The 27690-nt window shown below is 43.5% G+C and overlaps 1 protein-coding gene across 1 annotated transcript; it reads right to left on the bottom strand.

Annotated features, from left to right (window-relative positions):
* Nucleotides 1-2758: 2758 nt before the first annotated feature.
* On the bottom strand, nucleotides 2759-12528 carry LOC142766122 (uncharacterized). Its single transcript, XM_075867975.1, has 3 exons — nucleotides 12487-12528; nucleotides 3844-4369; nucleotides 2759-3712 (listed from the first exon to the last, which is right to left on the bottom strand). The coding sequence occupies exons 1-3, from the start codon at nucleotides 12526-12528 to the stop codon at nucleotides 3024-3026; spliced, it is 1257 nt and encodes a 418-aa protein (XP_075724090.1). The 3' UTR covers nucleotides 2759-3023.
* Nucleotides 12529-27690: the final 15162 nt, after the last annotated feature.

Below are 27690 nucleotides of genomic sequence, written 5' to 3'. Positions count from 1 at the left end.
ACTCCCGAATAGATTTAGTAAAGTGAATTTCTGGGCTAGTTGGTTTTGCGTTATAAAAAAAAATAGGAACGGCGTGTTATTCTACATGGTGCGCACTAAACACACAAAATAGACAAGCGTCTGTCGGTCCCCGTGTAGAATAACGCGCTCTTCCGATTTCATGAACTTCAACGCAGTAACAGGTAATCGCTTTTTTCTTCGTATGTAGTAGTACATTGTACAGGTCCAGCGTGTGAATTCGAACAGCTTTTTATGCCTAACACCACAGAATCCGATTGAGTGTACGATCCACCTCCGACTACCAAGTTATTTACTTTAATGTGACGACCAACATATATATCTCTACACGCTTGCTTAACCACTTCTTCGTGTACGTTTTGCTTAAGTGAAACGTATACGCATTGTAAGCGTAACAAATTTAAAGGGCAAAACACACAAGAACGAAGTGAATGTTCCAGCTTCTTCAGCAAACTACCTTAAATTTTGATTTTCGTTTGGTCATAAAATGTGGTAACTACGTGTGCAGGGCAGTTTTGTCAAACAGTGAATAATTTCTGGGATATTCAAAATTTTCTCAGATCTAACAGTCTCGAAATCATTCGTGCTGCCTATAAACACAGAAAATATGAATATTTTTATGGAATGCTCAGACGCCGTGATTTGAGCTCACAGCCACTCGTACAAAATAATATTTTTAGTTTTACGTCTCAAAACCACCATACGAGTCACTCATACGGAAACTCGATCCTACAATCGCAGTCACCAAGGAAAAGGCCCCATTCGGTGGAATACGTCGTCTACCAAAGCTCCTTGTTTGAACACGTGTGCTGAAACACTTAGCCCGTTTTCACAATGCTGAAGGGATGTCGTCAAGTCACAGTTATTATGATACTCCCATATACAATAATCAATACCGCTCCATATTGGGCTTTTTTTGCTGTCTTAATTTTAAGTTAGAAGTACAACGCTGATGTCTCGAGCACGACTTCACACTAGCCACCAAATATTTGTGTGCTGTCAGATTGTTTTTCTGAACCAACAGAATGCATGAATATCTTGATCTTGTACTACAATTAATTGGTAGTTTTACGTTTTATTTACGGTTTCTTTTAAAACTATAATCCGTGCAATACACTGATTCCTTGCCTTGTCACGTTTGGTTATCATGTCGATTCTGGACCGCTGCTTGCATCCGCTTCTTTATCTGTATTGGTTCTTTCTGCATTTCTGCCACTGTATCGCACATTCTTTCAGCGCGAGTCAAACTTGAGCCTCTTTTCAATTCGACAAGTGTAATGCTCTTGTTTGTCCCTGCTTCTATTTCAAGCTACAGCCTGCTTCATGGTATTCGTGCCTGTTCATTCGATTTTTATGGTGCCAACAGGTCCAGTCAATGGCACCTTGATAGTTTCAGGCCTCCTCATTGTTCCTGCCGTAGCCTGTGACGTCACGTCGTGTAGAGCAGCGTGTTTTGCTGCGCAGACGTGCCTACGCTTGTTCTCATCGCTTGACAGACATGGATTTCTAAGCCTGACGAACGTTTTTGTCGCGTGCCGGGGCGGATGTTGGCGACTCGAAAAGATAGTGTTTTTCAGTGTCCCTCAACTGCTGCGTGGACATGTGATGCGCTTCCTGCACTGAGTATTCGCGATGTGTACGGCTGCAAATCCGAATAACTGTTCGATGCTGTGTGGCGAATTGTCGCGGCGAGTGGATTGAAATTTTGAGTGTTCTCGTTTCCTAAGGACAACCGAAGAAGGAAATGGGAGCTTGTCGTTCGTCGAGCTGACGTCGACATTTGTTTTCTTCATGACCTGAATGTATGTGTGCACGTACTACATATTTTGAAGTCGTTCCGGTAGCACATCTCTACCATGTTTTGTTCTTGCTCTAAAATATAGGTGCTGCGTGTGCTTCTGAATTGTTAGCGTAAGCCCTGTCTAAAAATAATAAACCCACGTTGCAGTACATTTTCAGAACAGACGTTTTCACATCAGCATTGGTAAACATTTTGGTATAGGCAGAGTCCTTCAATGCTTTTCTGGTCACGAAAGTGCCGCTTCAGCTTCATATGGAGCCAGCACTGGCCGCTAGGGGCGCAGCTGTGCTCGTGAGGGCATGCTGCCGTCCGCTACCGCTGCGGTAGTGTGTTGGTCTGCTTTGATTTCCAAGCTTTCTAAACTTCTGCAAAAGTCGTTTCACTTTCCCTCATTTACTTGGAACATTCAGCGTGCGTCGGTGACTGCGTGAACGCGCCGTCTGCCTTGAAATGAGCACTCGGGAGAAAAAAAACTAACAGCTATGGACAAGCAGCTCGCGGCAGTCGCAGTCGAAAATGACAAAAATTCGGGGTTTGCCGCACCATAACGATGATATGATTTTGATACACGTCGTAGTGGGGGATTCTCGATTAATGTTTAACCGCTGGGGTTGTTTTTATATGCATGTAAATCAAAGTGCACGCCTTTTTTTTTCTGCTCTTGCGTTTCGCCTCGTCAAAATGCAGCCGTCAGGGTCGGGGGAGCGCCGCTCGTTCGTCGCAATACTGCAACTGGTCCAGCTTTTCAAAATTTGCCTGAAATCAGACACTGTACATTCGCAATAACGCACTTGCTGTGCCATATGTAAACAGAGGCGAACATACGAGCTGTTACACGTCCATTCGCCCGGAAGTGAGCGAAATCTCTCGACTGCGCAAAGTTGCGCATAAAGCCAGATGGTTCGCACGGCACGGCCGCTCAATTTCTGTTAAACTGTGAACATTATCAGACTCCTGGTGTCATTTTATTCGCAACAGAAAACCCAAACAATTAAACCATTACTGCAAGAAATGCTTCCGTAGAATGCCTTCTTTTCATGACAAGAAAAAAAAACACCTGTTCTATGCGCTTCAAATTTCTGGACCGAACGATTAAATCCCTCTACGAGCCTTAGGTACAATATATGTAATAATCAGAGTCCTTAAATATACAGAACACCAGTGCATACACAGAACCACATACACAGAACACCAGTGCACCAGTTCATGAAAAGCTAATTAAAAAACGTGAAGAATGGACAGCAACATATGTGAGATATGAATTGGGTGCAGAGTTACCTTTGAGTGTTTGGTTTTTTACCACCCCCTGCTGGACATGAAGCGCACCCTTTCGCTTGCATCTGTTTGTTTCTTTCTCTCGTAAAAAATGCAAACGCACCTTGAGAAAAAACTGAACAACTTCTGCAGTCGTGCTCACAAAATGTGACTTGCAACCGACAGCAGCTGAAGCAGTCCGAGGGTATATCAAAACATCCTCCACAATATTCATGTACACACCAGAACAAGCAGTTTTTTCAACTGTGTGCGCTTCCATGTGATCCTCCACAATTTGAAGGAGTGTGACGAGCAGGCTGGAGGGCACAAGGAGAAAACCTTTAGACTTAACAAGAATCAGGCCAGACTTCGCGTTTGCCTTCATCACGCACTGATCAATAATCAGTTTCTCGCGATCGGAAAGTCTTTGAAGGCTCTGCTGTTGTCGTTCGTACTTGGCAGTCTTCTTTCGGAACTCGGCGAGTTTTGTTTGGCATTGCCGAAGCTGCTGCTTCGCAGCTCGAAGTTGGCACCGCAACTTTTGCACTGCTGCACAGCTGGCGCAGTCAACCAAGCGGTCTGTCTGACAAGCTGTGTCCGTGTGGTAGGTTTCGACCGTTTCACTGGTCAGTGCCACTTCTGCTAAAAAAGAAAAAAAGGAAGAAGAAAAGGAGTGAAGAAAAACAAGTCATGCAGTTTCAAATTTACAGGCTCAGACGATACCCTCATACACGAGGACACGGATGTATTCTGGCCTAGCGCTTACATACCTTCATTCACTGATGCAGCTTCGGTGCGGTCTGAACAGGTCGTCGGCGATGCTCGTTGCTCCTCCGTCTCGCACGACGACTCACGTGCTCGTTTGCGCGGTGATCGATATGTCGATGAGCGGGGTCGAGGTTTACGCTTCGTGAGATACGAAGGAAGGCCACCAAAAATACTTGGGACAGCGTCAGACTTCAGCGTTGGCTTTTCGCGCTCCAGGGATATGGCGTCGCCGTTGATATTGAAATCATAAGTAGTGACAATGTCTGAGGCGTCGAAATTCTTCGCACACACACGTGTATATTTGGACTCAAAGTTGAAGTCGCCGCTTTCTTGCCGCGGTATGGCCCGTTTCCATTTCTTGCGCTGGTCCTTGTCATGTGGAAAAGAAAACAACGACACCTTCTCGGTCGTTCCTCTGTAGCCGAAACGGCACCCCGGCGCGCAACACGTGTTAGTTAGGCATCGTCGTCTCACAACATTTTGGCTAACTCGGACACGCACGCACGCTTCTTCCACCAGTTTGTCTCGCTGTGCGCACGCGTTTCAGTCTGTTTCAGTACGCGAGCAACCCGATCGATGCCCTCTGTGGCGCAGTGGCGCCGCATCGCGGCAGTTTTGGGCAGCGTATGAAGCTCTCCCATAGAGTGACGGCGGAGTTTTGTGAATAGAAAAGCATTGAATGACTCTGGCTATATGTAGCACTACGTTGAACGTTGCTAAGACATGGAAACTTGGCAACGTAACACATCCAAATACCACAACATCTCACTGCCTGAACAAAGAAGGCTTTGCTACACGGCAGCGATTGCAGTTATGTGTGGACAAAAAAACGGAAAGTATACCTTTATTTTTCTACAAGGAAAGCGCTGTCACCGAGAAAAGGACAAACGACCCTAACGACCTTGTAAATATATTGAGAAAACCTTGTAATTAGCGTTTATTTTTGCGATAGCGGTTTGTGGCGTTTATTACTGTGCATTGAAAAAAAGCATTAAAGGACTCTGGTATAGGTGATTAGCACCGTGGGCTTCTTGCATTACCTGCATTTACTTGGCCGAACAAAAAAGAAAGAAATGCTGTTGCGTTTCTCAGGGCATCAGCATTGTGTATAGCATTTGCTTGCCAGTGTGCCAACCACTTTATTGCGGTATAATGTTTTTGCGCTAGTCTTTCCAGCACTGTCACCTAGTATGTTCCCTTGAAATTTAGTTGTCTGTACACACTTACGGTAAAGCACTTTTCTAAATGGTTTTCATGTGTGTGAGCTCTATACTTAAAGATAGACTATTTAAGAACCCCTACCAAGTATACCGAATGAACTACTGGCAGGGCAGTAGAAGTGCCCATGGGTGCTGCACGGTTTATTCTCGACCCTGTGCTAAACTTTTTACCAACCCCTCTGTTACATGATCGACTACGCACCAGTGCAAGAGGGGCCAGAGCAAACGAGAAAACTCTGCCCCTCGTGTCGGTCCCAATCGTTTTTGTTTTTTCAATGTCATCACAATATCAAAGCCATCACCCTGATATTGCGCTGAATACCAAACTTGTCGCAGCACAATCTTGTAAGTAATTCAATTACATGTCCATAAAGACAGACCCGTAGTTATTCGTAACAGTACAAATAAAACGACAGAAACTTCCCAAAGAGTACAAATAATTTTTTGTATGTTTTAAATACTCTGTGTGTGTGTGTGTGTGTGTGTGTGTGTGTGTGCGTGTGTGTGCGTGTGTGCGTGTGTGCGTGTGTGTGTGTGTGTGTGTGTGTGTGTGTGTGTGTGTGTGTGACCACCTAGGGTTCTTTAACGTGAACCCAAACCTGAGCACACGGACCTACACTTTTTTGTGCGTGGAAGAACTGGCTCAATGAAAAATATCCTAACGCTTCCAAGCATAACACATTACTTTGACCAACGCCTCTTTTGACGCAAAAGGCAGAATAAATCTGTGAAGCATGTAAAACTCGCCGCGAACGCTTTATCTTTTAACGGGAAGCAATGATGGCAATGGATTCACAGCCCCCGCTGGCTCGCTTCATTACGCGAAACGAGTTACGTCATGGCGGCAGTGCGCAGGCTTGAAAATATTTTTCTATGTGGCATTGGTCTTGCTCGTGGAAATAGCTCCAACAAGTACAGAACAGCAAGCGCACGACATGTACTGTTTTTGAGAAAGCTGCTGAGCAAATAGATACATTCAAACCTGTTTGGTTGAATGAACGTACAGCCGCGCAAATCTTTAGCTATCGTGTGCGAGCGTCGACTTTTCTGTGCGTCAGCGACTTACGACGGAGCCAAGTTGCAAACAGGGCGAGAGTAAGCGTATGCCCAGGAAGCGGGCTCAGCTGGGCCCTTCATTTCCTTGGCTTTTTCATCATGAGAGTGTCGCCCTGCATTAACTCACTTCAGGTGAAGAGGCTGTGCGTCGTGCCCGTATCTTTTATTCCGAAAAATAGCAAGCAACCCAGATAGTTGAATCCGCAGGTACGTCACACGCCCCGTGGATGAAATAAGCTGACAAATATGGATCTTCTGAAGTTAGTTAATGCGGGGCAACGTTCTCACGAAAGAACTAGCACAGTTAGGTGACGTTCACAGTTTGTGCGCGCGTGCGCGAGGAAGCTAGCTTTCTTTCGTGGGCAACACGTCATCGCAGCGCTCGTGTGTCGTCTACTAGCTGATTTGTGGCATTTCCGGTGATGGTATTAAGAGGGTAACAAAAAAACGTTGGTTAGTTTCAGTTAAAATGATGTGTTTTTTATTCCTGCCGTGCCACTTGGTTATCGTCTTTTTTTTCTGCGTTCTTGTAGTAGTAGAACGAACATGCTAAGGAAGACACACATGAACTCCTATTTGGTTCATTGTTCAGCGAAAGATAGATTAGTTTAAGGACGTTCAATATGTAATCTGAAACAGTTCTGCACGATGTTATACATTAGTGTTTTGTCATGTGTTTCTATGAAAAACTAATGCACTGCTGCCATTCTGAAAAAGTAGTGAGGATTACAGCACTGGAACAAAGTGACAATGTTCTCGAAGATTCTGTCACACTTCACGAACCTCCAGTTTGTCCGCAGTAGCCGCGTAAACTGGGTGTCGCACCATAGCTTTTTGGTGTCTATATTGCTATATATTTTCACAAATGCTCATGCTTGCCAGATGAGCACCGCTATCCGGTAGTTTTCTGTGCGCTCGGTCGTAATAGGTTTCGCAGTGTGTACAGGTACCGATCATGCTGAAAAACAAAACGTGTGTTGGGCAAAGCGTTCATGTCAAAAAATCAACGATGAACTTGAAAACATAACACAATTGAAATCGATTCGTGAATCAGAGGTAGCATCATTGGTAGTTAAACATTCTTGCCACGTTGAAGCACATGCCTTCTCTGCTGCTGTGTGCGTGCAGCAGACGACAAGCACTTGTTCGCCTGAAACAATGCGCGTGACGGTATAGAATTAACGCAGCCCGGCCACACGTTGCATGAGATATGCTTCTCGCTGCCGCCGCTTCACGGCGCTAGGAGCTTCGAAAGCCTAAGGTGCCTTGATAAGAAGCACATCGAGGCACCCTACGAAAGCCACGCACTCCCGTATTCACTATCAAAGGATTTAGACCGTACGTTTAAACAGAACTTGTGTGCTTGTTAAAGTAAAATCCTTAAGACAAAAAAATGATTCGACGTAGCATATTATAACGTGCCGTTTTATCTTATCAGGGCTTTTACGCGTGAAAACTGCCTTTCTTTAAATTAAGATAAGTAGATTTTTTTTCAGAAGCTCATTGTTCCAACAAATGCAAGATAGTGACCTTGGCGTGCGTAAAAAAAGTGCTTGATATTTCTAGTTCTTGTAATTTTGATCTATAGGCGTGTCGGTTGATGCCAGTGTAGGACGTCATGCTCGTTCGACAATCTTCGTATGTGGCCAGATCGAGTAACTCCACGTGCCGTCATCATTGTCAGGCTCGTTGTCACATTTTGTGTCCACGGCATTACAGAAGTCTTGCTCCACAATTTCATTGCACCCGCTCTTTCCAGAGCAACATTTGCTTCGCCCCAACAATTAAAAAAATGTTTATCACGCCTAACCCCCTGTTGTCCCCATCTGTGCAGGCCATTCCCAGGTGCCTAATGACGTAGCGGTAAACGCGGTTTTCTGCCAACCCCGAGGAATCGCGTTCAATCCTGTTTGCGCAAAACGCACTCCGATAGAGGCGTTTTGCTAGAATTCCGCGTACTGCGTGCCATCAGTGCACGTTAGAGAACACCAGGTGGTCGAAATTAGAGAGATCACTCTCCTACGACGTCTCTCATAGCCCACCGTGGTGACGTAGCCGTTTTATGGTGCTTGATCAGCTGCTGACTCGAAGGTCGTCGAGGCAGTTCTGGTGGAGGTTATATGCTAGAACACCTTGATATGTGCGATATCAGTGCCCGTTAAGGGGCACTAGTTGGTCGAAATTTCCGGAGCCCACCAGTATAGTGTCCCTCAGAGTCGTATTGTAGTTATAGGTCGTAAAACGCTAGAACTTATATAGTACGTCGCTCAGAATTCGAGTCCCTTCGAGGCTTTAAATTTAATACTGTAACCAATCACTTTTGATGCGCAGTTCGCCACTCAGACGGTGTACCGGTTTATGTGTCGTATGCCTATCGTAGTGAATCCATCTCCATTGTGTTCTCTCGAGGTCAAATACACTATAACCGGACTTTTTTTGTACTCTGATGCAGCTCTTCTAAACCAATGCTGTTCCAAAACTACTTAAGCTGTATAAAATAAACCTCGTTCTTTCATATAATTAATAAATACAAATATATTGGGACTAAACTAAATATCAGAACTAGTCGAATGCGCTTCTATGTACCCCCTGAGACTAATAGGAAAATTTAGGGCCAGGTTCTCACGCATGAATTACGGTGCCTAAATGGTGATTACATTATCCTTTGTTTTGAGTGTTTTACATTGAAATGGTCTCGCTATTGATGTAGGGTCTAGGTCTGAGCTTCCAGAGTTCTTCTAATGAAGCTTATATCTGGTCTTTTAAATGTAAAATGCCGTCATGAAGTAATCTGAGTGTTTATTTTGTTTAAAATGCTGATTACCCTCTTTATGCAATGAAAGGTTTTTATTTACTTTTTGTGTATATTTTCTTGCGCAAAATGTGTGTACTGCTACTGCGTGACGCTGAACTTTAACAGGCTGGGAAGCCTATGTGAAGCTATGTCGAGCTTTTTCTTCCTATGCCTTCTGCTCTGCGTAGTAGTAAATAAACTAAATAAAAATGAAATTATATGAAATTATCAGTTTCAAGCTTACGCCATTCCACTCTTCGTTTTCTATTAACTAAAATATTCGGCAGTTCTGAAGTAGCTCGAGAATTGATGTTATGTGAAGCATACGAAGGGAAGGTGACTGTGCTGTCATTTTTAATTGAACGAGATGTTAAGAAAGCATGTTACAGAGACAAATAGATTTAACAATCATATATGTTTCCGTAACGAGTTATATACTTTGCGCAACGATGCCAATGCAAACATGAGTATTAGCAACACCAAAAGGGATAAGTTTATATTTGCAGTCTGCCGAGACTTTAGCTATTCTATACAGTGGCCACTAGATTGTCTGTAAGTGGCATATTATAGAATGAAGTTACAAAACAATTGCGTCGTGGACATGTTTTTCTGGGCATACAATTGTCAATAAATCAATTGAGACTTAATTCAGCCGTATGGTTAGATGCAAAGAAGAAACTGCCACTCATGTTAGATAGCTAAATATTTGGCCCACTGTACCGCTTGTGCTCACGGAGATGGTGGCCCTGAACACTGTTCAATATCAGCGGATGGTGCTTAGCTACGGCTGACGTTAACCTGACGTGAGGGCTGTATCATAGGGGTACATACATATGAAACGTTTGCAAAATCGGAGAGCCAGAACTGCTACCCAAACGAACGTTAGGGTCTAGTTGAAAAGAAGTTTCGAGACCTTGTGCGGCTCCGTGGTAGGATACTTTATTGCCACGCAGAATGCTTTGGTTGCAATCCTGTTGAGACCCAAATATATATATATATATATATATATATATATATATATATATATATATATATATATATATATATATATATATATATATGTATGTATATGTATATATACTGGGAGTAATAATTCAATGGGCCAGTTAGTCTTCGTGAAGGTATGGGATATGGCACAACGGGAGCGTTGTCAACAAGGATAAATATATTTATTTCCCAACAGTTTCGGGAGGGGTCCTCCCTTCATCAGGGGATGAGTTATACTGACATGAGCTTCCAAACTTCGTTGCTGCCGCGTCCCTCTCGCCTTGAAAGATGTTTGCGAGAGTGAGAGGGAACTAGAAAAAGGAAAAAAACAATAAAGGAGGAGAAAAAAGACGAAAAAAAAGAAAGAAAAGAAAGTAAAAAAGAGGAAGAACCACTGTCAACACTGAGAACGAAACCAACTGTCCGTCTACATCCACATACGGTTCATATCACGTGCTGTTCAGTTCTTGACGTGTGTCGGGCCACCCAAGATTGTCGCCGCGGTGCCTGGAGGGTCCGTGACGGCGTGCGTGAAGAAAGGGGTTTCCCCGTAATGGGTCGGTCGGCGGGCGGCGGGCGGCGTGCGTAAAGGAAGGGTTTCTCGTTAATGGGTTGGTCGCCTATTTACCTTTAATCTTCGTCTGTTTCCCTTCAATGGTCATAAAGTGGTAGGCGAACGTAAACACTTTGTATGAGCATGTGGAAAAAAGAAAAAAAGGAAAAAAAAAAACAAAGGACAGTGTACACGTTCGAGTCAGTCAGAAAAAAGCATGGTCTCCAGCTATTAATCTTTGTCACCAATTTTCTCCTGGCTTACTTCTCGGAGGGAGTTGAGATTTCCGGGGTCCTCGTTGATGCCGGCTAGTAATGTACGAAATTTGAACATACAATATGCCTCACGCTGTTCGCGCTCGCGTCTGTTTGAGAAACCGGACTGCAAAAGAGTTACGCTGATATTTTCAAAACTGTGGTTTGGCAGGCGCAGATGTCTAGATAAAGGTAGCCTCGGCAGTGAAGTGGCGTGGTACCGGTGATTATTGAACCGCAGCCGAAATGGCGTGTCTGTTTGGCTGATATATTCTTGTCCGCAGATGTTGCAATGTAGCATGTATATTACGTTACTGGAGTCACAATTAAGGCTTTCAGTTATGCAGAATTTGAAATCCGAGAAGTTCGCTTTGGATTCACGTGTTGTGACCATCTCTGGGCATACCTTGCATCGAGCTTTTCCGCAGGAATGGCACTCTGATTGAATTTTGGGGGTGTTTGTTTTTGCTCTGACAAGAATGTCCTTCAGATTTTTATCCCGGCGGTACACCACGTGACGTGGCTTTGCGAAAATAGAAGTTAGTCGTTTGCTTTGCCTGATTATGTTGAAATGGCGGGAAAGTATGTTGTTGATTCGTGGCGCTGATGAGGAGTAAGTTAGTACAAGGTTCGCTTGGGAAGTCGTTTTAGATACTCTGTTTGGTTCCTTAATTATATCATTCCTGTTCCGTTGCGAGCACGTAGTATGTTTACGTAGTATGTAGTATGTTTACGTTCGCCTACCACTTCACGAACATTGAAGGGAAACGGACGAAGATTAAAGGTAATTAGCCGACCGAACCATTAACGAGAAACCTTTCCTTTACGCACGCCGCCCGCCGCCCGCCGAACGACCCATTACGGGGAAACTCCTTTCTTTACGCGCGCCGTCACGGACCCTCCTGGCACCGCGGCGACAATCTTGGGTGGCCCGACACACGTCAAGAACTGAACAGCACGTGATATGAACCGTATGTGGATGTAGACGGACAGTTGGCTTCGTTCTCAGTGTTGACAGTGGTTCTTCCTCTTTTTTACTTTCTTTCTTTTTTTTCTTTTTTTTGTCTTTTTTTCTCCCCCTTTTTTGTTTTTTTTTCCTTTTTCTAGTTCCCTCTCACTCTCGCAAACGTCTTTCAAGGCGAGAGGGACATGGCAGCAACGAAGTTTGGAAGCTCATGTCAGTATAACTCATCCCCTGATGAAGGGAGGACCCCTCCCGAAACTGTTGGGAAATAAATATATTTATCCTTGTTGACAACGCTCCTGTTGTACCATATCCCATACCTTCACGAAGACTAACTGGCCCATTGAATTATTACTCCCACTATATATATATATATATATATATATATATATATATATATATATATATACATATATATATATATAATATATATATATATATATATATATATATATACATATATATATATATATATAATATATATATATATATATATATATATATATATATATATATATATATACGTTTGGCGCGTACGTCTATTCTCCCCTAGGCATAGTTGAGCCGAGCCACTGCTGTTACGTAAAGAGGGTTTCGGTACATCGCTTCTGCGGTACATGAAACTCGAGTGAATCCCAATGCAGCAGCCCGGTGACATACGTTATCAACGTTTTTCAATTGCTGGAAAATGTCCATCGTTATACAGTAGAGCTTTTGTTGTGGAGGATTGCTGTATGTTCAAGATAGAAAATTACCATCGTCATAAAGCTGCACAGGCTCTCTTATTTTGTGTTCTTTTTGCTCTTAGGCTTCACACCTTGAACACGTGCACAGATTGGTCCAGCGTGGAATGATTCATTTCTGATGAGCGAGAGAACAAGTGCAGAAATGAAGAAAGCAAAAGGATGAAATATTGAAAGGGATATTCCCAGCAATTTTCGATAGACGAGATTCAAACTCGGCTGCCACCAATCTGAACGCGAGCGTCGTAGCCACCCTGCTATCCAGGCGAGCTAAAGAAACATATAATAACTTAGTATCGAATAGTGTACTGTAGTATAGCATGGCAAGGTGGTGTGAAAGGGGAGTGAAGGTGAGGGGGAAGAGAAGGAGGACGGTCGAAATAGCACACAAGGAGAGACAAAAAGAGATAAGTAAATTGAAGGAAAACAAAAAGAGAAAACAAAGAAGGCAAGAGAATAACTACAGGGAAGGAATGGGAAAAATATATACAAAAAACAGAAAGACACTTGAGTAGTGAATAGAAGGAAATAATGAGAAAAAAGACATGAATACATAGAAGGAAATATAGGCATCATGAAAGATGCACAGAGACAGCCAAAAATATAAAACAAGAAGAGCAAGCATAGACACGTGTAGTATAATATAGCAAAGTGTGGGGAAGAGCCTGGGGAGAGGGAGAAAACCTAGCCAAGTCAGGACGAGCTTACTGCCCAAGCGGGGCTTAGCGTAAGTTGCGCTACTTTCTCCCCCCACCCCCCCGATTTCCGAGTTAACGATAAAGTGGGCTTTCATGATCGTATGTCGGACAATCGCTAATGCATAAAAAAAGAGAACTATAGGTTTCACAACGGAATTTTGGTGTCAGCCATGCTTCCAATGAAAGGCAATAAAAATTGGCTTTATTTAAACTCTGCTTTAACGGAACGTGATGCGAGAGGTGTTCTAATATATGTTTTGTTTTATCCTGCTTATTTTATATTTTGAGTGGCCGTTGGTAATGTTTTTTGTCACTACAGAACTTGCTGAAATGAACTAGTCTAGGTAATATTGTCACGGGGTCGTGACGTGGACGAATTGAGCACACGGCGAGTCGAATAATAAATTGTTTATTCTGACTAACTTATGCCCAGTAAGCAGAAAGTTGGGCTACAGTAGCAGTCTTGCACTGATAGCGTTGATCGGAACGTCGGCCGTCGATGAACTACTGACAAGCGAAGTGCGTCGGCATTTCTACTCTTGCTATCGAATGTTCTAGCGTTATCACTGGTGGTGTCGTAGGTTCCAGAATAATCTGTACAGCTCGCGGAGTAGGCGTGATCTTATCCAAAGGATCTACTACAGTCCTGAAGCTTCTCGAAAAGTTGCAGGCGCGGTTTGCGCTGAGAATTGTGTAATGTGTTAGGGTGATAACAATACTTGAGAAATGGAACGTGCCAATATGAACCTCCACTTTGCCTCAGCAGTACAGTTACGATATAACAGAATAAAGATACAGTGATAAACTTGTTTAACAGCAGTGTACAGTAATGTTAAACGTACATAAATTCTGATATAGAACTGGGGAGGACTAAAAGGTATCGCTGTAATGTTTTCTGATCCATATTAAACAATGCTAGGTACCCATCGAGTTGTGTATAATTCCATGAGACATGGCATTAAGAGGACGAATACTTAAAAAAAACAAGTGGAGTATTTGTTGGAGGCGTTTCTCTAATATAAAGTTAAAAAAACTGGCAAACAGTTTTGACTTAAAAACAGGGCACATTACTTGCGCTTTCTGAAATATATCGTAATGATTCTTTTAGGTTGAAATAAAGCAAAAAAGCGAAAAATTCCCTTTTCTGTCGGTTGGATACGAACTCGCAACATTCGTATTGCGCGTCCGATGCTCCTTCGTTCTCACTACAATGGAGGGTGCTTCCCCGTTAATCTATTTTTGTAAGGCATGTATGCCTGTTCAATGCCTGGGCGTGCTAGCCTGCGCGAATCCTAACCCACGCGGCGTGTGGGGATTAGGCTCAGTTCGAAGATTGTATGTATAGGGTCGGATCCCACCGATAGAAAGCTTGATGTTTTGTCCATTTTATTTTCAATCTAAGTGAGAATTAGTACTGTGCCGTTGAGAAAATGCAAAAATTTCTTTTGTGCTTCCCTCGGCATTAAAGTCATTGGTTTGATTAGCTTAACAATACACCACGAACGGTTCCCAAGCCCGGACTGTTCCCGGTGTGGTGGGTACGTACTTTGAGCAAGTACTGTGGAGTTGCGCCTCATCATTTCGTACAGGTGGAAAGAGGTGCCTTTTTCAGCGCCTCTTTCCATCAATAGGAAATGATGAGGCTCATTAAAGCCGAGGAATCGACCTCTGAAGCCCAGGCTGTCTAGAGGGCCAGCGCGAGGGTGGTCAGGTGTACCACGACTTCGAAAACATGTTGCACTTACACAGCAATAAAAACGGCAAACAACAATGCAAAAACTCCATTGGAAGCGCAAGCGTGCGTCATCCAGATACGCGATTTCCTTTACGCTCAGAGCAATCGACAGCGCACTCACGCACTTAGTGTTATTTCCGGTTTTCATTACTGTATACTCAAGTACAACATGTTTCTGAAATAAAGATTAAGTGATGAGTAGCGCACATCCTGCGCTCTTTATGAGGTCCCTGTTTTTATCAGCGCTCTGCATGGCTTCATTGCTAAGCCTGTTCTCTTTGGCGAAAGGATGATCGCAGTGTATATTCGCGCGTTCGTGTTTCCATGATAATTCGTTGGAACCTACGAATGCTCCGCCGCAGCTTAGGTTAGGGTAGACGACTGAAAGTGTTCATGCTTAACCTTCCTGCATTCTCTTATTCTGTTTCTCTCGTTTATTACGCCCGCAGCCATTATCTCTACTGAAGGAAAGTGCACATGCTCTTCATTCAATTCAGGTTAGAAAAAAGGGGCAATTTTGAACGCGGTAAACTTGTCTTGAAGACAACAAGCAAAACATATTAGTTAAGGAAGTGGCTGCTCAGAAGTTTTTATGGTAGATGGCCCCTTGAGATTTATTAATGCTGATACACACATTATCCACAAGAACAGTGGCTGTAATAACCTATAGAACACATTTAAACTTTATTTTATGTGTATACTACCGCGCAAGGACAGAACGAGGTGGAGCACCTCGCGACATCGATATCAACATCAGCTTGGCGGCAATTCGTTCTAACACAAACGACTATGGAGCAAGAAGTCTTGTAATATCCAACAACGCACGGAGGCAAATGGCGCGGAAGTGACGTCAAGATTATGAGACGAGCAGCTTGCTATAGGGCAAACAAAACAGCAGACGCACCACCTTGGCCATCTCCGCTTTGGTTTGCCTGCCCCTAAACTTCGAGTCCCGGTATAAATTAAGCTCACCGTCGTATTGAAATTTTGAAAGCGTGCCTCTACTTGAATGTTCGTAGGTGGCATGATGGAGAGTATGTGCGAATATAATCAAGACGAAGAGAACTCAAAAATTGACCACCGGCGACGGCGGCGTCAGTGTCCCGCATCGTCAGCGTCAAAGCGAGCGATGCGAAAACTTGCCAGCGTGTGCTGATTACCCACAACGCGAACTTCACATAAAATTACTACGTGAGACCATCACGTGGGCAAAACTACGTTGTGAATGGGTGCAGAGCGATACCAGGTGAGGTGGAGAGAGCTTTTGGGATGGGGCGGGCATGCATCAACTTACAGCAAAAAAATAGATGCAGCCGGTGCCAAGCCTCAAGGAACTGCGGAGCTGGGCAGGTTTCCTTGTTTCAATTTGATTTTCCCTTTCTCTCTTCCTCTCTGTATTTCTTATTTTCTTTTCCAGTTTTATTTTGTGTGTTTTATCTTTCTTTACACTTACTTCTACTTCCCTTCCGACTTCCTCGCCTTTCGCTCTCTTGCTATTTCTCGCTTACTTCCTCTTGAAATATTTATGCGCTGACTGTGTTGCCTCATCTGTAGTACTAATACTTTCACTTAGTATCGCCATTAAGGTACTTGAAGGAACAAGTGGTAGAAGGCTATGCTATATGTGGTTTGGTCTGCGTTACCTCAGGTGGTGCCGACAGCTCGGTCACCTGAAGTGCTTCGCCCTTAGAGGTACACTTAAGTCTAATAACAATTTACGCCAAAGTGAAAGCTCAGTGTATTACAGCGTCTAAAATGACAATATTATAAACAGCAGTTAAGGTGAATGTGCGAGAACACATTCGTCACGACAATGACAATCGCAAAATGATCTCGATTGCGTCAGACCTACCACGTACAGTTATTCACTATAAATTGAACTAGCTGCAGTAAAAGAACCTTCCGCGCATCAAGAGATGTAATAAAATGCTTCTTGTTTGCCTTTATTGAATTCATGAAAAAAAAATCGGCAGATCCCACGTACCCCCGAATCGACGTTATGCGAAGCATGTGGAGGGAAGGTTACCGTGTTGCAATTTTTTTACCGACACGTCATGAAATGACGCTTGGTATATGTACATATGTCGCACGCGTACAACATGTTGGACACTTGCAAATAATTATATAACCAGTTGTTCGCACTTGCGCAACGATGCCAAGTGAAACATGCGTATTGGAAACACCAGAAGCTGATATGAAGTGCTGATGCTCGCGAGGATGCTGGTTCTGGACACAGTTACATATATCAACTTCAGCGCATGGCAAATAACCACAATTGACGTTAATCCGACGTCACGGCTGTATGAAAGGAGTAGATATGTAATGTTTACAAAAATGGGTAGGCAGCACTGCAACCAATATTGACGTTTCACGAAGATTAGCGTCTGTTTGAAAAGTAGTTTCAAGATCTGGCGTATCTCGGTGGTAAACTGCTGGATTGCCACGCAGAATGCCTGGGTTCGACTCCGGCTAGGACCCTTACACTTATTCTTTGAATTCGTCGGGTCAACGGTATTAATGTCGGGTATTTACAAATTCTCGCGCATTTAAATTGCCCATGTGTGTTTTCGTCATTTCTGGGTAGATACTAAGTGTCAATCCCCTGTGGCACATACCCGCACACCAGCGGCACACACGCGCCCGTAGGTATGTGCCACTGTCTGGCGGGAAGTGTTTGACGACGTAAGCGACAGTATTGTGAAATCATTCATGTCTTAACCAGCGCATCATATTTGTCAAACCATGTTACCCTCCCATGATAATTTTGGTTCACGCCAAGTTAAGGGGGTGACCACGAGAGTGCCCATACGTAAGCGGCTAGATAGATAGATAGATAGATAGATAGATAGATAGATAGATAGATAGATAGATAGATAGATAGATAGATAGATAGATACGCTCAAAGTCACCGAAGTTCACCAAGAAGTGCTTCGTATTTAAAAACACCGGACCTTACTATAGCGAATGGCACGAGTATATCAAAATTTCAATTTTCGCTTCGTTGAATGGATGGATGGATGGATGGATGGATGGATGGATGGATGGATGGATGGATGGATGGATGGATGGATGACTGGATGGATGGATGGATGGATGGATGGATGGATCGATGGATCGATACAGCTGTGCCCTTTAGATCGGCCGTAGGCTCACGCCACCTAGCCAAGTACTGTCACTGTGTGTTGAAGGATTGAATTTCACTCGCGCCTTGATTCTAGCCAGCAATCAGTTAGCCTCCTCCTGCTTATATATACCCGTTTAAAGTCTCTTTTGCCTTCACGGTCCCTAAACCGCAATGCTTTGAAAAATCCGCGCCATTATTTTGGACTATAGAAGAAAGCCCATTACAGAACATTATTAAATGCTCAGCCGTATCGTCCTCTCTGCACGCACTGCATACCGCGTCTGTGCCTTCGTATTTGGTTCGGTAAGTCTAGGTCCGCAATACTCCCGTTATGGCCTCGAACAGCAATTAACTACCCCGATAATTATCGTAGATTTTTTTCTTTTGCAATTTCCTGCTTGAAAGTTCAGTAGGTCTCCAGTGATAATTTCGTAAGCATTCTAATCTTCCACATGTCCCTCTCTGTTTCCTTCACCTTCTTCTTAATCGATAGTTCCTTTTGGCTTGGTATTCTGCGGTTGTCTAAATATTTGCTTGACGATTTTCGAGTTCACTTCCTACATTTATTATCAACATTCTTCATGTACAAAAAGCTGACATCTTTCCTAGCCCAAAGCTGCTCTCTCAGTACTCTCAAGCGTTCCTTAAATTTTGTCTTTCTGCTACCTTCCCTGCACTCGAACGATGTCCATCCCATGTCACCCTGTACCCCCTGATTTGGGTATTCCCGTGTGTTCCCAAAGCAAGTCTACTTATGCCACGTTGTTTAATTTCCAGTGTTGCTAGAACCTCTGATCTCATGCACAAGACCGCATTACCGAACGCCAAAGCCGGGATCATGACACCTTTCCAAATCACTCTCACAACGTTATACCCGTTGTAGTTCCACAGTGCCTTATTATGCATTACAGCTACATTCCTGGTGCCCTAAGTCATTACGTATTTTTCGTGCTTCCTTAGGTGCTAAGCCCCGTTATTTGTACATACGCCCAAATATTTTTATTTATCCACTGTTTCTAGCGTGGCTTCTAGTATCTTACGCTCACTGCTTTTGTTATCATTAAAAATCATGTATGCCGATTTTTCCTGCTGATGTTCGAATTCAACCTATCTCCCTCATTACCACAGTATTCTGTCGATCAATGCAGATCTTCCTTGTTGTCGGCTAATAATATTATATCATCTGCATACATATATGCTGGTAATGACTGTTCAAAGTATTTTCCTTGCCTGATAAAAGAGACGCTGAAGCCGAGTCGACTCTCATCTAATTTGGCTTCTAGTCCCACTAGATACAGCATAAATAACAAAGGTGAAAAGGGAGATCCTTGTCGAAGCCCGCGTTGTATCTCTGTAGGGTTATATACCTGTTCTTCCCATTTTATAACAACCTTGTTATTTTTATACACATCCTTTAGAAGATTAGTTATTCCATCTTCCACATCTACTGTGTTCAGTATTCCTCACAAGCCTTTTTGAATCACACTATCGTAAGCTACCTCGATATCTAGAAATGCCAGCCACAGGGGCCTGTGTTCTTTTTTCGCTATTTCAATACACTTTATCAATGAAAACAGATTGTCCTCCAACCTCCTTCGTTTACGGAACCCACTTTGTAGTTCTCCTAGCACCACCTCATTCTTCACCTATGTCTGTAGTCTTTCCTTTAACAATCGGCATCACAAGCCTGTAAACTGCTGATGTCACTGTTATAGAACGGTAGTTGTTTATATCAGCTTTGTCCTCCTTTCCTTTATAAATCATGCTCATCCTGCTTAGTTTGCACCCATTGGGGGCTTAACTATCCACTATTGCTTTGCTCGCTACCTCTTTTATTGTTTGCTTAGAGTTTGGTCCTAGTTTTTTATTACCATAATTGGGGTGCCATCAGGGCCTGTTGATGTGCTATTAGGAACCCTTTTCTCTGCCCTTTCCCACTCTCGTTGTCCCAGGGGCCACATCGCTAATTGGTCCATCCTTATCTGGTATGGTGCATGCAGCGCTTTCTTGGTGTTTAAATTTTTCTGTGATCATTGTTTTTATATAATCCATTGCCTCATCCCCTTTTAACCCCTTGAACTGTAGTTATAAACATCTGTTCCATGCTTGTCTTATTACTTAGAGAATCGAGATGGTTCCAACACTATGCAGCTGCATTTCTAATCTTTTTGTATACTTCCGCCATTCATTAGGCCCCCTTTCTTCTAATATTTTCAGTGATCAGATTGAACACTTCCCTTCTGCAACTCAAAAAGTTATCCCATTTTTCTTTGACATAATTTTCTACCTAACCCTTCATTTTAGCATACCTGTGACCTTGGAGGCTTCCTGACATCTTACTACGGCTCTCATAACTTTCCCATTCCACGAGCTCCTGGGTTTGTGTCTCCTTTTACCGGTTGATTTGACTCGTACCTTAGAAAGCTCTATTCAAACACTCGAGTTATATTTGTGTACGTCCACTCTGTTTTAGTATTTTTGGCGATTATTTTCTCAATTTCTTTAGTTGCTATTTCCATTTGCCTTTCTGAATAAATATTACAGTGTGGTTGCTCATAATGCCTCTTTACCATTTTCATTTCTCTACCAAAAGTCAGCTTAATACGTTTGTGACCACAACCTAAGCTTCTTGACCAATATTCACCTATGTTCATCACCCTTAGCCGATCATACATCCTATGTGACATCATTGCGTAATTTATCGTTGATGACAGCCTTCCCACCTCCCATGTTAACTCGGTACTGCTGCAAATGATTAAATCATGCCTTTTACACATATTCATTACCATTGTGCCTGATGGGTCAGTATATCCATATATATCTTCTATGTGGGCATTTCTACCTCCTATTATAGTTACCTCAAACTCCCCCCCTAGTTCGTCAATGTCATTTTCCATGCACTCACCATTTCTTGGTTTTCCACTCTGGCTTTTGCCCCAGCCGACAAGTATACAAAACCCAGGAGCGTCATCTGCCCTGTCACTTTTCATTTTAGCCATAAATGTTCCCTGCACTCCTGCTTGACCCTTTGCCAGTCTGTACTTTTATGTATAAATGCCCCAATACCACCTCTGTTTCTGCTGCCTTCTGTCTATTACAATATTCCCATGCATAGTCCGGATTTCTACGTGGTTGTTTCATGTCCCTAAAATTTGTTTCTACACACCCATATACTATCAGCTTCTCCTCCCTTAGCTGTTCTTCTATCTCTTATTCCTGCCACCCTGCATGTTAATATACCCGATGTCTGAATTGGCTCGACCCTCACGCCTACGTCGATTTCTTTACCGGACTCTGTGTATTTGATATTGGTGCCACTTTCGAAGCACATCTGTCTCTACCACCTGTCGAAAAGTCCCCCTGGTCGTTTTCCTCGGTTCTGGCTATCCTAGCCACGGAAGGGCCAGTGTGCCCCCCCCCCCAAAAAAAAAGCTACTGCGCGTCCTGCAAGTCGCCAACCCACCTCATGACCTAGCCCCCTATCGCCCCTTATGCACCTCTCTGTTTATTTCCACTACCTCAAAGCTTCTCTCTCTACTCATCTGCCATATCTGATTGTTTGCGTCCACAACCGCTATTTGCATGTTGCCGTCACGCACCAGTACCTCCGGTACCGTGCTTATCACTACCTGTACCCGAGGGAAAATGGTGCACATGTCATCGACCCCTTTCACCAGCGTGGTCGATACTCCTGCTGTATCTTCATTTAGGACATTGTTTAAACCACCCGCAATTATCGCGAGGTTTCGCCCATCAACTTTAGTCTTGAGTTTTGCGCTCGCTTGCCTCATGACTGATTTCAGCTCACGTCTTGGGAACAGCCCTACAGAAACCCGCTTGTCACCTCTTACCCTCTCTTTGATTGCTTCTGCGCATCGATTGAAATTAGAGTCCCCGGTGACTATGACGTGATGTGACTTTTCAGCTCGAGTGTTCCGCACCTGGAGGCTACCTGCACCTGTGACGTCGGCTGCTTTGTCCCCTCTCACCACTACTACTACTTCGATGAAGCTGGGTTTGTTGACCAATGAACCGACTGAATGTGTTTTCTCTTTCGTCTCCGCCGTTTTGGGTGCCGGTGCCCTATTGTTCCCTCCATTGGTCGCTCCGTTGCTCACCTTCGCTAGTGCCTCCTAAGCTTAACTATGCCTTTCTTGCATAGCCCTCGTGTTTCCTTGCTCAGTCGCAACAGCAGTCTTCAGCTCGGCAATTTTTATCAGCAGTTCACTCTGGGCAACCTTCATTTTCCCCATTCATTCATTGACCTCTTAGTGCCTTCACTTGACATCAGTCTTCTCTGCATTCGCGTCCGCACTAGCCTCCATTTTCAAACCCACCCGGCATGCTGAACATTTTACAGTCTTATTAATCATGTCTTTCTGACACCAATTGTCCTTATGATTTGTCCTACTCGATAATTACGAAACACGGCGTACGATGAACCCTGCTTTAAGCAAAAATGTCTAACCTCTACTACAAAAAATTTCGCGTTTGGTGTATGTGCACCTCCACCATGGTTTGGCAGGAGAAAGAAACACGCACACAAAGAAGTAGATACCTGGGGACTGACACCCCAAAATGCCTCACAGTGTCATAAGTGCTATTCAGGTTTACACTGCTGCTTTGTAATAAGAAAAGCAAACATGAATAATGCAAGAACACTTATCTGCGCAGTCGATCGGGAGCTCTCGAAAAACTCGTCAATCTACCGTGCCAGTCCGAACCGAACAAAACTCCCATTGAACTGCACACGTCGTGCCGCGGTGGTCTAGTGGCTAAGGTACTCGGCTGCTGACCCGCAGGGCGCGGGTTCGAATCCCGGCTGCGGTGGCTGCATTTCCGATGGAGGCGGAAATGTTGTAAGCCCGTGTGCTCAGACTTGGGTGCACGTTAAAGAACCCCAGGTGGTCTAAATTTCCGGAGCCCTCCACTACGGCATCTCTCATAATCATATAGTGGTTTTGGGACGTTGAACCCCATATATCAATCAATCAATCAATCAAACACGTCGTGCCATCTAGTGGGGCTCGGTTGAACTAAGAACGTGTCCAGTCGCAGAGATTATGGTAGGAAATTGTTCAACGGCCGTTGTTGCTGCTGTGGCTCCCACTAGTTTCATTCTGCTGCTACTGGTGTCGATCGGTGGCCGCGCAGTAAAGCCGTGTAACTTTGTGCACGAAATCACTTCAAACGACTCTTCCGGCGAGATCTGAGCCACCCGAGCAGTTTGCTGAGCCGCAATCTTATTTGGACAACAAAGTAGCCATCATCGTTTTTGTCTACAATGCTGTCTTCTCGAAGCTGCCTATTGAGACTTGAGCTGTCTCTCGAAGCTGTCCATTGGAATGAGAGTCAAAATGGCTGCCGCCCACTTAGCTGTCTATTTAGCCATCTACGGTGAGTATTGAAACATACCCTTTGCTAGGTTTAACTTCACGTTCCTCAATAGTACTGGCCTCGGCGAATGATCACGGCCGGCTAAAGGGAAGACACGACATGCACTGCGTTTCCCTCTGGTCAGGTAGTTGCGCTCAGTACTCCAACATGCCGCGAGGAGGCGACGTGAGCCCAAGTTCGGCGTCCAATCAATCAAGCTCTCCTAGCTCTAACATCACTTTCTCTGGTTCTGCTCTCATCGCTAACTACTACAACTACTACAAGCATCTATGATCATTGATGACGGACGCTAGTTGTCGGAGATGTTTAATTAGGCGTTAAAGTGAATACACTACCGTTAAGTGGTGCTGTAGCTGCTAATTACCAATACACGAAGTGCAAGCACTTTTATAGCAATGTACAGTAAACATTGAACTACTTCTGTTAGCACACGTCTTACTTTCTTGTTTTACCGATTCCTATTATGAAGGGATCAACCATGCTTTTTCCATTTTATGTTTAATTTTAAGTGAAGTTGTCGTCTCTCGCAAAGAATCACAGACACTCGAAATGTACACCGCAAGTTCGAAAAGAAGATGGTTATAACAGGTGAAATAAAGGCTGCATGAATGTGTCTCTCTGCCACCGTGTGATAAGTGGAAAGTTGTTACGCCAAAAGCAACCCTGCTTGATCTACTCAATTATCTACTCGATCGAATCAAGCTGGATTGCTTCACAATATTGCTATGTTGCTCGTTCCCTCAGACATTTTTTATATTGCGTATTTCTATGGCGTACAGCGGATTTGGGAGTTCACACATGCTGTTACGAAACCTGTAGTTTTTGCATGCCAACAGCACACGCACTGTAATAAGGTTACGCGCCATCCATATATCAAGAATAAATTTGCTGCGCTCTTTCTCGCCGATCGAATTTGTTGCCGACGCCACTTGGAGATGGCGCAACCAGGATCGGTTGTTTTCCACGAAGCCCAGTCACGTTGTGCAGTGCGCCATCGCAAGCAGAGCCCCGCTTGAGCATGTCTCTCGAAGTTCTTGCTGTGGTTTCTGCGCAGCGCATGTCTACATTGACCAAGTGTTAGGAGCCGTGGATTCTAAACCTTACATAAATGGGCGTGCATGAGTAGTGACCACTGGAGTGCACTTTGTCGTTGTTTATATAGGTTTAGCGAGTGACTCAGGCTTCTGTGTTCAGAAGATGTTGAGGGGGGGGGAAGTACATGCGTTATGAAACCAATTTTTATGGTCCTCGCCTATCGGCACTCTCTATTTTCGACATTATTTCGCGTGTCACAAAGGCATTTACGTTCCTCGCCTGCGTCACGCCCTTACAAAGATGGGTAGTTCATATACTCGGCTGCAATGAACAGAGCGCGATGTAAATGCCACCAGGGTGCTCGGAACGCAATATATGTTCTTGCGAAAGAAGCTGTCGGAAAATTTACTGCACGGTGTACTGCATGCGGATTGGAGAAAAAGAGATTCAAGTCAAGAGGTGGTCAAGTGACGCGAAAAAAAATATCTATACTTTTCTACAAGCTCTTCTTTTGCATAACAAAACATCAAGTGACATAGGCAAAAAAATAATGGACGAACTACCCGAAGGGAACCCTGATAAAATGCGAAGGAGCAGCAGTGTGCACAGCGTTCAACCAAGTTGAAACGGGCGTCGACGTGGGTGTTGGAAGAACGGTTTGAAGCGAAACTTGGAGTAGCATTTGCTTGAGTAAATGTCTGTTTGCAACTCAACGACACGGGAGGCAGGTTGGGTTTCGTTTAAGTTTCATTACAGATAAACGAGCCGAAAGAATATTTTCATTCGATCGTGGTGAAGAGGGTGAAGCAAGAAAAAAGTGTGTCGCGAGCGGGTGGAGGATCCGGCAGCTGCGGGTACTGTGGCGAGCATGCTGGGGCATGACCTACTTGGCACTGCTCTGACACCTGTGGCAAAGGAAACGCGTGGCGGCGTGTTACGGTAGCACTTACGTTAGTGAAGTTACGTCATGCAATGCATGTTCTTTTTCATAGCAGTAAAAACATTTTTGCGCAAACTCAGTTGCCCCCTTTTTACGCATTAGCTTTCTGGCCGTGCACTTCCATTATGCGTTGTAGTGTGCAGTTTGTATTGCTCAAAAGCATATGAAGAGTTTCAAAACTGCCTTGCCTTTTAGCGTACAAAAATTGGAACTTGAGATATGAGTTTCACAAGTAATTTATTTGCTTTTCACGTTTAAAGGCACTGACTTGTGTGCTTTCATAAGGTGACGGGGTCAGACTACTGTCATCTTGAGCAGAGATTATTTTTTGTTGTCATGTTCTTGCTCCATGAGGTTCCGTCTAAATTTCCGGGATTAGAGAACCCAGATAGATTATTACTTTATTTACAGTACCCTAACGAACCCTCGAGAGGCATTGTGTGAGGAGGCGGCAGAGAGAATACGTTGTATATATATATATATTTATATATGGAGATAAATAGAAAATGCAATACATGCAATTCAACTTATGAACATACATGTTAGCACAATACATACTAGAAAAGTGAGTTACAATATGTAAAGGGGTGAAGGTGAAATACAAAAAAATATTTTAACAGTATCTACAGCCTAGCAATAGTGAAAAAAAAGAACACTGACAAAAGAGTTCGCTGTAAATAAAAGTATGAAATGCAAAAAAAACAAAAAAAGCAGGAGGAAACGATTCCCGCAAGCTGTTTCCTCTTACACTTTGACATAGGGATACGATTGCTTAGATGAAGCTTTTATCCGGTAAACGGCAAAACAATGAACACTTGCCATAAAGGCGGATATAAAAGTAAAAATGGGGGCTTCTAACAATGCTAGTCAAATTTTATCAGTATAGCGTGGGTGATATTAGAGATATTGTATAAAGAAAAGGAAGTACTCTGGCGCCTGCGCAGTGGCATCGGGCGTGCAGCAGAGGCTCAAGCCTCTTCCTCTTTTTTACAATATGTTTAATATTTCTAATACATCTTCACTGATTTCAAGGATCATGGCAAGCACAGAATGGTGGATGCTGAATTAAGATACATATTTGATTGAGGTCGTGGATCCTTTTTGACATTTCAGAATCTAATTCTGTATTTTGTAACTTTTCCTTTACGCCGAGGCGTTAACACCGTGTAAATAGTGCTTTAACACTGTAAATAATGCGTTAACACCGTGCAAATAGTGCACCATGTAAATAGCATTGCACACCAATGCACCAGTGTCTACACTCATATCACAACACACCTGCTGCATAGATGTGAAAAAAACACCTGCGCCATCAATTTGTCCATCCCTCTATGAGTCCGTCCATCCTTTTTACCTGCCGGTGACTTTAAAGTAGATATTATCGACCTTAGGAGATAGTTTCCTCCACGCGTTATCATTCGCATCGTTGAGATGCGTGAATTTTTTATAAAACGTTTTTTTTCTCAGGTGGACTTTACTTTGAAGCCAGTATTATGTGTTTCCCCCTTTTTTTTTCTTAAACGAAAGCTGCCAGAACAGCAGTAATACCGCTGCCTCTTCACGATTTCACACAAGCGCCTTTATATTATCGTTTTTTTTTCTCGTGGCGTCCATGCAATGCAACAAACTGGCCACCTTCATGACCAGTAATGCATCCTTAGCCAGTTTTTTATACACACTGAAGGCAGTTTGATGGCCTCGAAATTTCACCACATGATTGTTTTTTTTTTCGTTCTTGTATAAACCAACTGCCAATGCCTTTGTAGTGTGCCTTACGGCCTTTTAAACGGCTGTTGATGCACGTTTTTTTTAACTTTTACTCATTCTCTGTCTCGCATTGTCCCTCATATTGTAATCCCTCTTAGAACTGAGATAGAGAGAGTGAGTTATTTTATGGAGAGCAGTACACGTCTGCCTGGTTTCTCACCTTACATGTATCTCCAGGTTCCGGGTGATGACTATGATATATACAGTGATAAACATATAACGCATACAGTCACATACTCGTATAACAGTCACATAACACATACAGTCACACACACGCAATACCCTGTATACAACGTTTCGTTCAAGCCTGTGGCCCGTAAGGATGTCAGCAGCGTTTTATGACGTGCAATGCACTTGAGCTCCTCTGCCATTGGCATGAATATGTCAACTTGTATGTATGTATGTATGTATGTATGTATGTATGTATGTATGTATGTATGTATGTATGTATGTATGTATGTATGTATGTATGTATGTATGTATGTATGTATGTATGTATGTATGTATGTATGTATGTATGTATGTATGTATGTATGTATGTATGTATGTATTTATGTATGTATGTATGTATGTATGTATGTA

Source organism: Rhipicephalus microplus, chromosome 1 (genome assembly GCF_043290135.1).
Source record: "Rhipicephalus microplus isolate Deutch F79 chromosome 1, USDA_Rmic, whole genome shotgun sequence".
NCBI lineage: Eukaryota > Metazoa > Arthropoda > Arachnida > Ixodida > Ixodidae > Rhipicephalus > Rhipicephalus microplus.
The sequence above is the reverse complement of the archived record's forward strand: the minus strand, read 5'-3'. Positions and strand labels throughout refer to the sequence as shown.